At 47.0% G+C, this 17,905-nt stretch overlaps 2 protein-coding genes and 1 non-coding gene across 5 annotated transcripts in view; 1 reads left to right on the forward strand and 2 right to left on the reverse strand.

The window, feature by feature from the left end:
- Positions 1-1,801: 1,801 nt before the first annotated feature.
- LOC131207586 (integrin alpha-PS3-like) lies at positions 1,802-8,409 on the reverse strand. The gene is made up of 6 exons (XM_058200205.1): positions 8,225-8,409; positions 5,915-6,282; positions 5,112-5,843; positions 3,933-5,046; positions 2,868-3,864; positions 1,802-2,785 (listed from the first exon to the last, which is right to left on the reverse strand). Exons 1-6 carry the CDS (start codon positions 8,407-8,409, stop codon positions 2,690-2,692), a joined length of 3,492 nt encoding a protein of 1,163 aa, XP_058056188.1. The 3' UTR covers positions 1,802-2,689.
- A 3,459-nt stretch (positions 8,410-11,868) lies between these two features.
- Positions 11,869-11,941, forward strand: Trnav-aac (transfer RNA valine (anticodon AAC)). Its single transcript has one exon. It is a non-coding gene; the product is annotated as a tRNA-Val (tRNA).
- Positions 11,942-14,894: 2,953 nt separating this feature from the next.
- LOC131212092 (ubiquitin-like protein 3) overlaps positions 14,895-17,905 on the reverse strand; it is a 56,383-nt gene continuing 53,372 nt past the window's right edge. For all 3 annotated transcript variants that reach the window (XM_058205828.1, XM_058205829.1, XM_058205827.1), the window contains exons 4-5: positions 15,866-16,030; positions 14,895-15,779 (exon numbers count right to left, since the gene is read on the reverse strand). In XM_058205828.1, coding sequence (XP_058061811.1) covers positions 15,715-15,779; positions 15,866-16,030 — 230 coding nt within the window. In that variant the 3' untranslated portion in view covers positions 14,895-15,714. The remainder of the gene's footprint in view (positions 15,780-15,865; positions 16,031-17,905) is intronic.

A 17,905-nucleotide genomic window follows, 5' to 3' on the forward strand; every position in this document is an offset into this window, starting at 1 on the left:
AAAGAAGGTCCTCAGCATGCAGCATCCGAAAGAGCGCCAAGCCTTTAGTAGGACTTTCAGCGGGCATAGAAGCGAGCGGTAGCAAAATTCAATATGTTAATTAGTTAAATAGCAAAGTTACTACGAAAAAAAGCAATGGGAAAGAGCGTAGTTCACGGGATGATCCGTACGTGACTGTCAAAGATTTGAGCGTAAAAGTTAAGATTTCGATTACACACCGTTGGATTAGTGTTGTTGAAGAGAAAATTTATTAGACCATTTGTTTATTTCTTCCGTTACGAATATTCACCGGTCCGCACAGGATTGGGCTGCACAGGAAGATGAGGCTATACGAGAGTTATGTTTACGTTGTGAAAGAAGATTGATTGTTTGGGAAGATACTATTGTAGCGCAGTGAGGGCAGGTATTGGCCCGAGAACTAACAGGAACAAAAGTGCGAAAATTATTTCCTAATTTTTAGGCATAAGGAGAACGATACATTCTTCCAGAAAAATAAATTCCTAATTTATGACCATTGGTTCAGTTTATAGTGCACATGTGCAGGATTAGAAGGCTAATAACAAGCAGTTAAGAACTATATTCTAGTAATAATTGAAAGACAAAAGAGGGCGCATTGTGTTGGAATGAGTTGCAATTTTTATCCAGTTGATTAATAATTTTAACTATTCAATTACGTTAGTAAAGGAAAACAAAAACTGTGCTGAAGGAGCATTGTGGACGTAATCCGATGCGATGAGAGAGACACGTGAACGGGAACGGGAACGGGGACAAGAAGTAATTAAGTAAAGAAAATATATATATACACACACGTAAAATATACATATACAAAATCTATTGAAACTTTATGACGGTGGAAATGTACCAGGGTAACTAACCCTGTGGCAAGGGTACACATACAGCATGCTCCTAGGGAAGGGTCTCCGTATATGGGGAGCCCTTTCGTCAGCCCTGGCAGCAGCATTCTTCCAACGCCTAGAACATACTCAGAGCGAAGCCAATAACGAATGTATACTCAAAAATCATCACCACTATGCAGCACCCAGAGAAACATACCTAGCTAGCCACCCCTTAAGAGACAACACACTCGTAAGCGTAAATACCAGCAATAAAGATGCATAGATCGTACCCATATATACACACGGAGACACTCACACTCGATAGATAACGATAGCGCTTATTATGATGATGTTAATGTAACACCCAATGATTCCTTGACCGAATGGGTATCGTCGTTGTTTGAAGATAATAAAAACGAAACTGAAATAATCGGATAAAACAAGACACACACACACTAATCAAACCAATAAGTCTCATTTTATAACGAAACACCTCACCGGCGGACAACAGCAAACCGATCGTGGAGGGATACTGACCACAAACCAGCGGAAACATAAATACACCAACGTCTACCATTTCTACGACGATATAACTAGCAATTTAATATGCCGTAGCGCGCAAGAGACTAACAGTTAAATAGGTTTAAATCACCCAAAACATAGACTCGGCATAGACGGTAATCGATCAGCATGGGCAAAGTGAAACAATGGTGTCAGAGAACGATGGAGCAAACAGAACAGTAACAGAGTAACAAAATATACGGTATTTATTATTAAACTCGTATCGTGTGTTGTTTTGTTTTCGCAGTAAAGAAAGATCGTACGGTCACAATTTGTGTGCACCTATTTTACTTTTTTTGGAATGAGCGTTACCCAACCTAACCCGTCCGTGCCATATCCCTAATGAACGCATGCACATTATAATCTTTCAAGCACATCCATAAAGCATACGCCTTGTATTGTGCTTATGTTGCTTTGAACATTTCTTTTATTTGCGTAACAGTACATTAATTGAAATGCTTACAGGCTAGCGTATGTAAATGAATGAATCAACCGTTTTTCATCTAAATCTTCTTCAAACAACCGTTCCACGTGTGGAACTTTCAAAACCAGCGTAAGTGTTTTTGTTCCAATTAGTGAAGCGGCGAGGTAGTTCTGTTGCCGGACGTTGTTTCGACTTCTCCTGAATTATGTACACAAATGTTCGAACACGCAACCTGTCGTTGGTAACGGTGTGAAGGTAATAAATAATTTGCTGGAGCAAACGTTAAATTATCGTTTATTGGGAAGTCAGCAAGTGACTGCCAGACCGCCAAAAAGGCCAGTAGTCAAACACTGCGGTCTAACTGAAGGATGATATCGCTTACCTTCTTGGTGTGATGAACTTCTAATTGTTTTGGTCTACTTTTCTCTAGAAACTTAAAATGATCAAGGTTTACTTGTTACTTATGTCTTCATTCGTCTACTTAATACTATACTAGAGCAAGAGACCAACAAATCGCTAACATTGGCCTTTGCGAGGAAGGGATAAAATCAAGAAAACCTTCAGTCACACAATCATTTATGTTGCAAAAAAATTGAATCGAATTGTGGTACATTTTAAGTCTTTTTCATGATTGTAACGTGTGATGATCTTGTGAAATATTCGCAAAGGTTACTTAGCAGTAGTCTTACAAAAGTACAGTTTTATTTTATAGCTACGAGTCAAAACTACCACTATGAGGAACACATGGAAAAGGTTTGCAAGTCCTTTTTGCACTTCCTTCAATAGCAATAGGTTGTTGTGAGGAGCTCACTGTTTTGGTTTCATTAAATGCGTTCAACATCCGGCAGTCGCCTCTGGTGCGGGACGCTTACATGGACTCGTTTGGCAAGGTTTTGTTCGACTCGGGTTCCGTTTCACTGTCCACCCGACCACTAGACGGTTCCGGTTCGTTCAGACGAGCGCTCTGTGGAAGGGATAGAAAAAAGAAACGTTACACTGCGCCCTTACACGTTATGCGGGCCGCGATACTGTGCCCGTTATCCTACCTCTCGTTGGTGCTTTTCCATCTCCTCCTTGGTGGTTCGCTCGAAGAAACCCAACCGGTAGAGTCCGTAGGAAATGGCGACGAGCAGCAGGAGCCCACCGATCCCCGATACAATGTACACCCAGACGGGTGTGCTGGTGTCGGAGTAGCGATACACGACCGTGAACGGGTTGGAGCGCGACAGCTGGAACCGGGCCACCCCTTCCGGCTCGTGTGCGCCCCGTTGAATGTCGCCCAGCATCAGGAGGGCAAAAATGTCCTCGCGCTCGAGAAACGCTTCATCGATCGCGTCCAGATCGACTTGAAAGGCGATCGTGATCACGATCGGTACGTTGGTAGGCCGGAAGAGATCAACGTCGATGTTAAGCCGTGCGCACTCGGCGATCGAGTCTTCATCTTCGATGCAACTGAACAGGAGCGTCCTATTGCCCGGCAGCCCCAGCGTAGAAGCATCGATCACGCTCGACAGACGGCTCGCGGGGTGAACCGATTGCCGGGAGAGTTGATTCGTGTAGCGGTTGAAGTTGGAAGCGGTGTGCGTAGAAGCCGACAGCTCGCGGCGGCGCCTACGGTGGAACGATATCGTGTCCTGCTCGTGTGGCGAACTGTTCTCTCCCGTCCACCCGCTAAACAATCCGCCGCCGGCGCCGGACATGAGTACGAAATCACTCGGCTGACGGTGCAGATCCTCGACGTTGACCACCGGAGGCGGTTCGATCGTGCTGTGCTCGATCGGATTGGGCAACAGCACGGTGTCGTTCTGGGTCCAGGTGTAATCGAGCGTCTTGTAGCTATAGTAACCGGTCACTACGATGTCGTTGAAGTTGATGATCTTAAACGTTTGTCCCGAGCTGGGCTTGTGGTACACGAGTGGCACGTCGAGCGTAAAGGCCAGGTTTCGGAACACGCTCGGGCCGTTATTGTGCAGCTGCAGCTCATACTCCACCGCAAGCATTCCGCGCTGCTTCTCGAGATGCACTTCCGGGACGGAGGATTTTCTACAAACACAAACGAACGTGAAAAAATGACAATCGCTTCTCCGCGGTATCCGGGTGGGTCAACTTACCCGACGATCTCGATGTCACTGAACTCTTTGAGCGGTAGAACCGTTTCATGGAAATTGTCCCCGGGGACCGACTCTTCGCTCGAGCTAAGTGCTTCGGCCCGGATCTCAGCCGCCGCACCAGCTTCCAGCTTCGTCATATCAAGGATCAACGTGTACTTCGAGGTGTATGACGCTTTCAGTGGCAGCCCGTTGTTGAGATCGCACAACACATTCACACCGTCGGACGTAACCGTTTGGCGGCACTCGGACGTGAGCTTCGCTAGGGTCAGCCTGGCCGGGGTGAGCGACACATTGAGCTGCGGTAAGTACGCGTTCTCACCCGCATTGTGCACCGTGAACTCGATCGACGCCTTTTTCGTACTGCCCAGCACGTATCCAGCGTCACCACCGGCAATGTCCAGCCAGCGGGCGGACAGTCGCAGATCGGAGACGCACACTTCACCTTGGCAGCCGGTTTTGAAGGATATCTTCCGGATGATATGGGCCGGCACTGTGGGATCCAGTAGGGCACAGTGGGTGCAGAACGTCGATGCGTCCGCCTCGGTTGGAGGTTCGGCGAGCAAGTGGTACGTCAGCTCCATCACGATCGGTCGGTAGATGCTGGCCGCTGTCGCTTTGAGGGCTGCTCGGACCTGCTGGCACTGCTCGGTCGCGTCACGCAGGGTGACAGTGTTGTTATACTTACCACCGGTACCCAGGAGGGCCACCCGGCCGAGCTGGGCATCCACGGCGAGACTGTAACCCAGCTGCACGGGGTACTGGAGGCCCGCAGTGAAACTGGCACTCAGGCACACCGTCAGCTCGAACGAAGTGTCCTCGAGAGACAGCTCCCGCTTGGTGGACGACACTTCCGCCTCGATACGGACCACCGGATACGTGCGGTACACGTACACCGTTTCACCGTTCGGGGAACCGATTGCGAGATCATTGTAACCGTTCCGGTCGATGTCGGTTCCGCGCGAGATCGCGTACCCAAACATGGCGTTCCCAGGCCACATCAGCTCCTTGGTCGGTGCCGTCAACCGTTGACTCGCCTTCGATTGCAGCCCATCGACGGAACCGAGGAAAATGTAAACGACACCATTTCCTTCGAACGGAGCCCCGACGGCGATGTCTGAAAAGGGACCACTCACATTCATAATGGGACCATCAAAAACACTATCCACCATCCATCCTTACCGTTGTAGCCGTCCATGTTGATGTCACCGATCTTGGCCAAACTCGTACCGAACCGGCCACCGAGATCGTACGATGAGGCTAGCTTCGTTTGAAGCTGAAAGTTAAGCTGACCCTCGTTCCAGTGGATGTACACCGCGCCAGTCTCGTAATCGCCCGTCCGGCTGTTCAGCGGTGCCCCGATAGCTAGATCCGGAAACCCGTCACCGTTGAAATCCTCGGCAAGCAGCGAGTAACCGAAGTATTCGCCCTGCTGCTGACCCGGAAAGGTAAAGTGCATCCTGAACTGCGTCTCGACGAACGCCGAGTCTGCGTTGAGGATGTCGAAGATAAACACCTCGCCGACCTGTTCGTTCGATTGGGGTGCACTCGCCACGTACAGGAGCTTCTGGTCCGGGCCCAGGAACCGACCGGAACTGACGGCGTACCCAAAGTACGAATCGTCCTTGACGCGGTTAAAGTACGGATTCGGCACGTCGCTCACGTAGCTCACGATCTGGCGCTTGTGGCGGTTCGTTGGGCGCCGATTGCCGGTAGGCGAATTGCGCCGACTGAGTCCTCCGGCGTCATCCGTCACACGCCGCCGGTACCGCACGACGGTGCCGCGCCAGTTGAACACCCCGGGCGCTCCGATCAGAATCTCTTCGCCGTCGTCCGTCACGTGCACGCTGATGCCTTGCTCGCCGTACATGTAGTAATAGTACTGGCCCAGGGCGTCCTTGTGTAACTGTTTTTCTGAAAAGTTTAAAGCGAAGTGTAAGCAACTCGGTAGCGGGGAAACATTGTAGATCAAATCGAACCCGTACCTTTCGCCCGCAAGGGCACAATCTTCCGGATGTCTTTCGGTGCGTCACCTTCGGTACCATCGACTACGTAGCAGATGCCGTGCAGAAGGTAGTACTCGGTCAGCTCGCTGATCATTTTCGGGGCACACACCACGAGCCGATCGCCGTCCGCACCGTGCCCGTCAATGCTGGCGCCCAGCATTTGGAAGTCCTTTTTCTCCGAGTTGTAGGCAAAATCCGATTGCTCCTGTTGGGTGTTGCCGAGCCGATCGAAGTAGTAAGGCGCACAGTGGCCATCGCTGAAGCGACACCGATAGATGGCACCGGTTTCGTTGACCTTCCGCTGCGCCGGGAGATCCGACTGTGCTCGTGGTGCACCGACAACCACACTGGAAGAGAGATAACGACGAAGAAGAGTCAGAGACCATTTTTCGATGGTTGAACATTCATTCGAAAGGTTGGTGCATTACATTTATGTATAAAATACAATTTTGGTTGCACGAAACTGTGAAATATGAAAAACTTATTTCCAAAATGGTAGGTCTTCAAATCAAACGATACCGACCGAGAAATGTTGGCTGATTGGTTTTTCGCCAAAATTTAAGCCGAAAACTTTGACGACGTCTGGTTTCAATAAGATGGTGCCACGCAAACCCGCAACTATTGACGATCTCAAGACCCAAATTCGAATTACCATTGCCGAGATAGGACCACAGACAGCAGAAAATGTACTCAAAAATAGGTCGATCTAAGGGGCCGCTTCTAAGCCAGTATGTAGTCGGGGTAATATTTTACCGAAATTGTTTTTCATAAAAAATATTGAAGAATCAACCTTTCAAATAAATATTCAAGCATCGAAAAATATTAAGCCGTTTTTATTTTATAACCAAATGGAAAGAAGAATCTTTCGTGGCGTAGCATGCATATTCTCCCGCTTTACATCTTTCAGAGCATCTTTCTCTTGGATGCGGCTAAGAAGTTTCCGTTAGTTTTGGACAGAGTTTATAATCCGTCAACGGAAAGCCATAGCCAATTCAATGACAGTCAGCTCCTTGGCTCCAGACCCCTAGCTCTGAAAAACGAAACTAACTTTTGGAAGATCATGCCTTTTTTCAGCCAAAAAGGGGCGAACGACCATTGTTGTAATGAAATTAATTATTCAAATTTGACCGCTGCTAGCTAATTATTTGAATGATATTTGTAAATCGGCGGAACAGTCCAACAGCTCTAGGTGTGTCACACATACGGCCACAGAAATGGCACATTAGCGCTTATTATGACGATGTTATTAACTTGCAAACGGCCGCACACCATGACATGCCGTTGCTATCCCCGTGGGAGGCCTGGTCGAAATTGAAAGTGGTGCCCAGACACTGAGGTAGTCTTTTACAGTAGGCAGACATATCACAATGCACTGGTGTGGGATTCGCAATTCCCGTGGCTGGACACAAAGGTGCGTGAGCTGATGAAAATGCGATCAATGGTTGTTTGCAAAAACATAATTATTCGTTAAAGGATTCTTGATTAAACGATGTACATTTCATATGGCGTAGTAGTTCATCTTTCAAACCCTTTCAGTTGGACAAATATAACATTTCTTAATCAATGTTTCGTACTTCAATATTCAAACCACAGCTTTACAATCACTAGGGTGGAGGAGCTATGCTTTTAAAAATATTGTTTAATTCAAAATGTTCATTTCAAGCTTTATAAACCATAGTTTTTCTTAATACTCGGATAGCCAAGCAGCTCGATCTTCTTCGTGTTGCACCGAGTCTTACTGATAACTGCCATAATCGATGTGGTGATGATGATAAGGCTGCAGCACTGATGAGTAAGCTTCCGTTAAGCATTGACGATTTACAAAGAACAAACTTTTTAAAGTAGCTTGTAATAGTTAGGCCTAGTGGCCAGTTTCGTAATAATTCGAGAATGTTAAAGTTGTTGTTAAACAACTTGTATCGTGTTATTTCAATGTTAGTTGCACCGCATCTTATTCAAGTATTGAATGGACCTGACTGGATGGCGGCTTCTGCGCCTTTTTTAAACCTCTTCCCATCGCCAACACTGCAATACATTCAATAAAACATCAGCGAAACAAAGACGATACGATAAGGCTGATCGTTTAAAATATTACAACCCATCAGGAAGGAATTGATCACTCCTGCCTGACCTTGGAGTGCTCCATGTACCGTTTATTGAAGGATCTCCGTTTTCAAAGATGGAGTAGCTTCGTAAAGACTGAGTGAACGTAGTGCAAACAAAGACATTTCAAGCAGTAAGGAAAGTCAAGCTTTCTCTTCCGAGGGGCCGTAGTCGACGCTTACTTACCCTGCTGGGCGCAGATTGAGCGAATATCCAAAGTACGAACTGCGGACTTTGTCCATGTAGGTGGTGAGGGATGGCTCCCGGAACACATAGTTTGGCTGTGGCGACACGTTAAAACCGGAACCGGAACGTAGCAGATCGATCAGCACCAGAGCCACCGACGACAGCACAAGCTTCGCCGTCACCATCGCGTCCCGATTGCTGGGCTGGTGGTGATGGAATATTTAAATCGTTTCGGCTGTTCTTCCTCGCATCAGCGATCTGAAACACTAGAGCCACACTGGAACACAGCGTGGACAAACAAACGAACTGACTCGGACCACGCACGGATGGATGGCGAATGGATTCTGTTACGGTGATCTCCTCTGCTGGTGATCGATTTGCTTTTTGCCAGCCCCGAAACAGACACACACGTTCCGCTATATCCGCTTCGTTTCACATGGCTGCAAAGGAATACATTACCTTTAATTAACTTCTCACAACAAAGGGTTGGCTTTTAAGGCATCAGTTTCGCTATCATTTGACGTTTTGTCCCGTAAAAGGTGTGACATCTTCATGAGGATCGCGAGGTTCGGCGAGGGTTAATGTATTTTTCATAAGGGTTTTTGTTTGATTTCTTTTGGGCTTTCCTACGTCTTCGCTGAACGTCGCGGGGTTGTGATTGAATTATCATGCTTCCGAAGAGTGCTTCGGTTGGGTTCTATTGTTTTTTTTTGACATAGTCAGAGACGTGACGCTTTTTTTACAATGGCCACAACAATGATTCAGAGCGCGCACTGGTCATTCCCTCAGGCTACGCAAATCACCGAAGAGGCGAGCAAGCAGCGCAGAGCAGGTTTGGCTTCTTGGTGAATCCGTCAATCCGTTGCGGCGTTTTTGAATGAGTCAACACCGACTGCTCACTGGTCGCACGGCAATTTCGATCAGCCCCAAACCGGATATGGTCCTGTGGGCTCGATCTGCATTTTCGCACGCAGTTTAGGGAACGGAGACGAAATTCAAGATCGCCTCCTTGCAAGATGCATCGCCTTGCGTGCCTCACTGTGGATTGGCAATATTTTTTAAATGCACAAACGTCACTTTCGCTTCAAAAGCCACAGAATTGGCCACCAACTTTGGTGACAAATTAAACTGCTGACACTGAAGAAGGCCACACCTTGTACGAGGATCCGCAGACCACGGCGTTGTGAAATATTAATTCGATAGCAATGTACCGCAAAGCAGAGCAATGTGCAAAGGAAAACATACACCAAATGCACATACCACACACAGAGGTAACCGCTTCAAGATAAGACAACACACTTCAGTTGCCGGATAACGCAAACAGCTCACTTTTTTCCGATAGTAACTAAACTTCGCAGTGTAGAGATGTAGGATACGTGACGATCGCGACGGTCGAGTTTGTGTTTTATTTTTCTTCCGCCAACTGTGCACTGTTAAGTCGACTCGCCACTTCAAAGTTGTTCCGAATTCCGAACCCGTCGAAGTCACCGGCACTATTGAGCAAGCAGAAAACCGCGCCATCCGTCGAAGTCCGCGAGGCCAGACAACAGTACACAGCTACTCCAAGTGCACGGCTGAGCGAAAGAGCGAGCGACATTAGAGTGCGACATAAGTTTATGACGTCATCGGTATTCGTCGCCAGCACGACCGGTTGGTAGCGTCATCCCGGCTGACTGGCCTGCTGAGGGTGCGAGCAAGGTGTTGATCCGTAAACAAAAAATACCCCTAAACCGTAAGTCTGAGGGGGACCACTTTGGAGCCAGTTAACAACTTACTATCTTAAAAATGTTAACAGATGTACTACTGATGTAAAATGTATGTTGACTTTTCAGAAAGTTAAGATAAACTCGTCATTCATCTTAGAAAATTTTATCGAATAAAGGAAAATATATGCAGTCTGATGATGCCAATTGTGTTGGGAATTCCCTTGCATGCTCTGATTGACTTCCTTTGAAACGGATTGATATATCATCTATCAGCTTCCAGTCCGACAGTGACAAAAATCAATTGAACAGTCAATTATTCAATTATCGCTGTTCGCATTCACCATGTTATGTTGTTCGATATTTCGTTCATGCAGCAGCACAGCATTTTGTAAATATGTTCCACCATAAAATTGTTGATCTAAACCTGATTCAAAACAGAAAACACCATTTCTGTTTTTAATGAATCCTTTTGGCCGAAAATTCCTTTATCAAGCACCTTTCAATGCTTCATGATTTCTCGGTCAAAACATCGATTGACAACATGAGAGCTGGTGATTCAAGGTATTCTTGGGTGTATTGAAACCACCACAGCCTACTTGGGAGTGTTCTACATCGTTATGAATCATTCAAAACTGTTAGCCAATCAAGCGGGTGAAGCGTGGCCACTTTTACCTTTCGTTTCCGCGGTCGCCAAGCGATCGCTGGGTTTTCCTGGGCGTCGAAAGTGGCGACGGTTTCTGCGAACAGCGAGGGCTCGTGCCGATGACTCACGTCACGGCACCGCGTATGAATATCACAACGACATTCTTCTCCGTGTTGCATTTTAGCGCGCACCTTAAGACGGCGAACACAAACAGCGATCACCACGCGACAGAGCATTGATAAGAGCTTGCAGCGCTTTTCGAATGGTTGTCGCTGTTGAGGTTCTAATTGATTTAAGGGTGTCAAAACAAGTAATTTCGTTTTCGTTAGCTCTAGGTGCAGTGCATTGGAACTGAACGGAACTGATTTGAAACGTTTGAAAGATAAAAGCTTTTGGCTGTCCGTCGCTGGTTGCATTCTTTTGCAGTGAGGTTAACAACGCACTATCAGCTTCCGGTGGCGATAGGTTTCCTTTAGTGAGGGTGCTGGCTATCATGGCGGAGATAAAGTTGCTGTGGTGAAGCCGTTCTTTAACTATCACCTCAAAATACTGTGTTGCTTTTTACCAAAACCGATAGATGAGGTTGTTACAACGGATGTGGATGCGATGCAGCAACTTATCGACGTAAGAGATGGAAGGAAATAGAGAGCTGAAAGTTCTCATATACCTTCTATCAAGCTTCTAGGTCATTGATTGTGTTTGTTTACTTTACAATGGTATTATCAATGCGAATTGGTCGTAAAATAATTAACATAAAAAACGAAACTTTATTATTAAGTCGCTTACTACTGATCAACGTATATTGGTCAACCTATAGCTTATCTATAACAAGCAGACCGCAAGCTAAAGTGCTTAGAAGTAGCCTTGGTACAGAAACTGAATTGAGTGTTATCTGCTCGCCCATCTTTCAGAGTGTTTTCTTCATTTTCTTGCTTAACGACGAAAGCAAAAGTAGTATTTCAGCATCGATGATATAAAGGATGATAAAAGGATTAAAATACAATAGCACCACCAAAATGAAAACTGTATAGAAATGTGTGGTCTTAAACAATATTTCTTTGAGTTTGAACAATCAACAGCTGTAACAGTAGATTCATTTTCTCAACACTTAGCCGATGGGAGGAAGCAAAAGGATTGAAAGATGAAAAAGTATGAAAGCTATGAAGCTATAAGAGATATTTCTAACAGCGTAGATACTGAGTAATAATTTATATGTAAAAAGTGGACATCTTACATAGATCATTGTGTCTTTGGATGTAGCTTTAGTAAACTTATAGACGATGTCTTCAGCAACTGTTTCCGTGGTGTAGTGGTTATCACATCCGCCTAACACGCGGAAGGCCCCCGGTTCGATCCCGGGCGGAAACAGATGAAACTTTTTTGACGACATATAGCTGTCCTAGCTTGTGTGTGGATGGACTTCTAATTTTTATATACCGTAAACATAAGTAGATTCCGGCAGTGGCTGCATCCATTTTCTTTGAGTAACGTAAGTCGATTAAGGTACACGTTGGTTTAACAATACATCGTCAGCTTTTATTATGCTTCACCATGTCATCCGTAGTCACACGCACGGCTCACATAGTTATCCTCTTGTGTGTGGGTTTTCTTCTATTTCTTGTCACAATATTTTACCCCTCCACGGCTTCGTTTTACCTACATCTTCCACTATCATCACTTGCGGTTCACCCACTTGGCCGTGTCTCTCGCCACGCGCCGCTTTATCTGGTTGCTACATTTTGCTACACTGTTTTGTCTTATCACTTCTAGTACGCAGTAGATACACAACACGTCCATTTTGAATATGCCAACACATTTGTTTCTAACACCCATCCTATCCGAGTTCCATTTACCTATTTGTATCTCCGTACTTTGCCGGCCTTTCTTCCCTGTCCATTGCCTCTCATCCTCGAGTGTGCCTTCCCTGCTGTGTTTGTTATTTTGTGTGATCTACTTTTAAAATATCGTCACCTTTTGCAGCAGAGCAGCTCTTTCAAAAAATGTGTGTATTCTAATAGTTTGTAGTTTGTTGCATTTTGATTAATTTCTCTTTCTTCCTCCCTCTTACCCGTTCGGAGCCTCTCTTTCTGTTTCTCGTTTGCCAGCCTTTCTTGTTTCTCTGTTTCCTTGTTTAGCTGGTGGTTTTCCGGTTCAACACCACGTGGTCCATAAGGAAACCCTACAAAGAAGTGGCCCCCTAGCACACTGTAGTCCAGCCACAAGTTCCAGGCACGCATCTACTAGACGAGACTTGAGAGATTTACAGAGAGAGAGAGAGAAAGAGAGAGAGAGAGAAAGAGAGAGAGTCGAAGAGAAAGCAATAGAGACACAGAAAGAGAGAGAGCCATCGGGAAGAGAAGTAAGAAATAAAGCGCTAAGCTACAGAGAAACAGAGAAGGTGTTGTTGGGCTATACGGGTCACCTGGCCTGGAAGTAGTACACTCAGGGGAATCTCGGGGACTGGCAAGCAGGAACGGAAAACATACTCCTTATTCGTAAAGGGCTTCAATGTACACTTCTATGCGATGCTTCGTTTCGAGTATCGCAAGCTGGGCGCAGTCGATACCGCCGCGGTTAGATATTGAGTTTCGCTCCGGGGGCGGGTGGTACGAGATTTGGTAATCATGAGTTCCGTTAAGCTTTTCTATGAGTCCATTATCCATAGTGTGTGAATTTTAATTGGAACCGTTTCTATGTTGTAGTAGATTGGGTTAGTTTGCTTATCCTTCGAAGTTGCCTTTCGCTATAGGTTTTATTATCTGAATCATTTTTAGAACGCTTATGCTTCTCTGCAACTTTCCATTCTATCGAGGAGAGGGAAGAAATGTACGGTTTGTCGAGGAGTGCACCGGGAGTGCTGTTCCGGTGTTCCTCCAACACGCACGCTATTCGCAACAACCCATTACACATCCTCCCAGTGGTTTAGTTTTTTGTAGCACTATTTTATAGTATGGTTTTCTTTATTGGTAATATGCAAGTAGCACAGACAACCGTCGCTTCATGTTTTTGTTGCGCTCCTAACGATTCTATCCGTGTCCGTGTTCTCCGCCCCGTCGTTCTCGTTATATTTCTAATATTCTTATCCGGCAGCTATATCCGCCGCCGAGCGGTCGGTCCTGGCCTGCAAAAACTGTTTAATATGCTATACAGTAATCCGACATGCCTGCTGCTCTGATGATACTGTTTGGCCAGTTGCGGCATCATTCGTTATCCAATAGATTGCTTAAACTAACCTAAACAGAAAAGATGCTAACGAAAAACTGATAATAATTTCTTTTGCCTATTCGTTAGTCATATGCCTTGTTATTCTGTCCCGTCCACATCGGCGGAATCGGTCATCTTCTCGCTAGCACAGCTTAAGCAAGCCTTCCGTTCCGTTGAAGGCGTTTGCACCTCGGAGTCTCCAACATGCTTCTTCTCGCACACAGCACAATAGTCTGCTGCTACACTGTGGGTAGTATTTTTGTTGGTTTGCTGTCCGCTTGTATAGTCATATTCATGCGCGACCGTCTACATGTTTCTTTTTATTCATATATACGCTTCTGGTTTCTTCTTTTTAAATAACTACAACTGCATTGCCTTTTTACACACAATCTCCCGTAGTACGCAGTTTCATTTTCCTTCAAGCGCCTCCGCATTCCGACCACGCGTGTCGCCTTTCATTTTCGCTAGCATAACAAAACAACATAATCTACACTTTTGCTTAAAATAATTCCTATCTTTCTCGTCTTGCTGAGCGCTACCTCGTGTTTGGCGCGAGCGGGACAAAACGGAAGGGAAACCGGGATTCATCGATGTGTCGGAGGGAGAGCGCAAAGAATGGAAACGACCAAAAATTAAGTGTTAAACAGTGACAACAACGTATGGAATAACGGCAACGAAAATTGCGCAAACAATGGGGGCAACACAAAAACATATCAAAGTAACAAAGGAGAATATCGAAACATTCATCAAATCAAATCCGAAGGTGGGAAAGCTCGGAATCGCGACAGCGCCATCTATTGACGGGTCGACAAACGTTCCTTGAATGCGTTCGATTTTGAATCATTCATCTGAACTCGCGCACTTCATACGTGATCTGCTACAATCTCAGACTGATCACTGCGCCAAAAAACGGCTAGAACTAGAAAAGCACTGGAGAACCTAGTGGATACGTTACATCATTGTGGCTCCCGAAGGAAGGGTACAGTCGCGCAGGTTGATCGTTCACCGCGTGATCGTGGTGGGGTTGTGTGTGGTGAGAATCGAGTGAGGTAAAAACTGAGGCAGTCAACGGATGCGGGAACAAATTTAAAAACTAAACAAGTATTAACGAACGGAACCGAAAGACAAAAAAACGTATATTATCCCTAACACTAAACATATCGACTACTACTACTACTACTGTAACGTTTACCGAAATTCGCATTTTCTCCCCTAATAATACACACACGCGCGCGCGTTTCTCTCCCACTGAAGCAACATATCTTCTCATCGAGTGTCGTCGGTGTGTGGCAGCAGTTCGAGGCGTCGGCGTCGACGGCTTTTCGCCGGGGACAGAGACTCTTTCACGACGGTATTGGCATTTAGAAGTTCGCTCATATGCTCGCGTGTGTGCTGATGAACCGTGGATGCAGCTGTACATGTGTGTGTGTGTGTGTCGGTGTGTATGCGGGTCCGTTTGTGTGGCGCTCCGACTAAAAACAACCTACTTGCGCCCGACCGCCCACTCGCGCACGCACACATCCATGCACAATTACTTAGGACACACTCCATAGGAGATGACAACGTTCTCGCATCCGTCTTCTCACGCGCACCGTTGTCGCACACGCACGTTGCTGTTGTTCCGGTTGTTGCGATGATCTCAGGCGTGATCTCGGGCACACTCCAGACACGTCTTCGCCGACCCCCAGCAGCTTGCGTGAGCTCGGTTCTGCGGTCCGCTACACAACACGTCAGCGGCACTTCTCGGGCTCTGGAACCGTTTGTGCACCGCCGCAGCATCCTTGCCGTCGTTGGCCATCATCCGTTCAGTAGCTCTCTGCGCGGCGTACTGCACACCTCGTCCTGCTCCGGTTGCTCTTTCTCGTCCTCCTGCCGCTCCTTCTGCTGCCACCTGCTGCCACCACCGTACAACACATCGCCGGCGTGCTGCAGCGTGGTTACAGTATACAGCAGCTCGTGGAACAGCATCTACTGGAACCGCCTTTACTTTTCTGTCGCTGGTCTACGGGTACGAAAATACGAGAGAAAATTCGTTAGCATCAGTCAGTGTCCGGCAAACCCGGCGCCCGACGCAGTTCATCCGCTTACCCTGGGAGTTTGGCTCGGGTAGATTATCACGCGGCACCAGATGCATCACGGTCGTTTTGCCTAACGGTAGCCCCAGCGCCCCTAACGTCACGTTGCAGTGCAGAAAGCGCCCCTGGTAGATGAGTCTTAAGATTTCCGCCTTCGCCACCGCTTCCGCCTCCCAATCTGTGAAAGACGAAAGAAAAGAGGAAAATTCAGTTCTACAGCAAGTTTTGATTTTAGTCCCGATTTAAGGGCATCTCAACGGGTTAGCACTTTGGGGCCTGAATCCAACGATCCGAGTTCAAATCTCGGTGAAACCTTCGAGCTTTTTTTCTCTTTTATTATTTAGTACCGGATTTGTTTTATGCTCACTCGAGTTGAAAAGGAGAAGGATCGACTCTGAACGAGGTGAACCCTTTTGTTTGGAACGAACCGCACGCACGTGCCTGTTGCGCCGCGGTATGCACACCACCACACTGCGCACTGAGTGACAAGTAGCACCGAAACAATAACAACACCAGCAACACGTGCGCTATGCAACGTGCCTGCTTCACCTGCAGAAACAGTAATAAATATTGCAGTTGAGAGTGGGCGCAAAAACGGCACAATAGAAAAATAGTTCAACCATAAAAACAAACTGATGAGCTGCAAAAAAGACACACGGACACAAACACATGGCCGCCGCTAGGAGATTTTGTTTCAAACCCAAGGATGTGTGTCCGGCCGCAGGCTGGTCAGCCGCCGGCCAGCCTAACAACATCCCCCCCAACAGCACACGGAGAAAGAGAGGGCCCCCTTTTAACGCTCTTCTACGCCCCTTTGCTTCGCCTACCGGTTTTGATTGTAATTAATGTTGGCAATTAATCACGGCAACGTGCCACACCCACGGGAGAAGGACACCCGCGGCTCGCCCTGCACTTCCGGGGCTCTCTACGAGATTCCGCTCTGTCTCCAAACCGCTCCCTAATTTTCCGGCGGCAAAGCGGCCGCCGGGTCAGTTCGTTGACAGACGGAAACACAGCGCAGCTTCGTCCTGCCATTTTTCCTCATTCGATGCCGTTTGTTTTTTTTCCTTGGTCGCTCGGGGCACCCACGCCCACCACCACCGAACGGGATGATGCGCTACAGAGCAATGGAGGAAAGCAGTGGAAGAGTACCACGGGTGGCGCTTCCCGAGCCAGTTCGTCCTGCGTTGCCAGTTCCCCGGGAACGAAGGTTGTAGATTGTTTTCGTATGGAGGAAAAAGTTGCGGAAAAGGAACTTTTCTTTCCTGTCACACACTTTGGCCGGCCTGAGTTTCCTGCAATTTTTGCTCCTTGGGGAATAGTTTTCCAAGGGACCGAGGAAATGTCCGCGGCGAGGCAAGGCGAACAGAAGGGGACAATTACAAATGGCCGTCGAACGAACATGAAAGTCGAATCGATTCTCGGTTCGACGGACTGGGTTCAGGTTGGGTTTGAGGCGGTACGATGGTTAGACACGAGATAGCGTTCCTCTCTCTCTTCTCTTCCCGGAGGGCTCGCTCTCCCGGGTGGACATCAAAAAACATTTGCCCATTCGAGCGAAAGTGTATTTACTCGCTAAGAAAACTCGTAAATATGGACAACATATTCCATGGTCCTTCCGTTTGCTTTCGCTAGCCATCGGCGTGCGCTTCTACCTTGTGCTGGAAGAGCTGCCATCTGAACTGTAGCAGTAGCTAATGCTACAGTAAAATCGTCTTTCCGAATCGGCGGAAGATCTTGTCTCTCTTGCCGCAGATTAGTTGTGGCGGTTCGAATCTCTTCACTCACTTAAAGCTGACGTGTTCTAGCAAGCTACAACAGATGATAGGTAATATGGTAATTATTTTGTCTAGTTAGTTAAGAACGGCCAGAAGCAGCATTATCAACGAGAGCAACAGGGCTCGAGAGAACTGACGTCGGTCGTATTATGGAAACGGTTTAATCAGTGCAGACAAATGATCTACCGATGGAGCCACATACAAGGATATTACAACGAGAGATTGTAACGGTTTCTTATTATGGTGCAAGGTTCCAATCAGCAGCGTTCCTTTGG

This window comes from Anopheles bellator, chromosome 2, assembly GCF_943735745.2.
Source record: "Anopheles bellator chromosome 2, idAnoBellAS_SP24_06.2, whole genome shotgun sequence".
NCBI lineage: Eukaryota > Metazoa > Arthropoda > Insecta > Diptera > Culicidae > Anopheles > Anopheles bellator.

Coding starts and splice junctions, on each gene's coding strand:
- LOC131207586 (XM_058200205.1), bottom strand. CDS start 8,409: ATGGTGACGGCGAAGCTTGTGCTGTCGTCGGTGGCTCTGGTGCTGATC. Junction 5,844..5,914: donor TGTGCCCTTGCGGGCGAAAG/GTACGGGTTCGA, acceptor TAAACTTTTCAG/AAAAACAGTTACACAAGGAC. Junction 3,865..3,932: donor AGTGACATCGAGATCGTCGG/GTAAGTTGACCC, acceptor TTGTGTTTGTAG/AAAATCCTCCGTCCCGGAAG.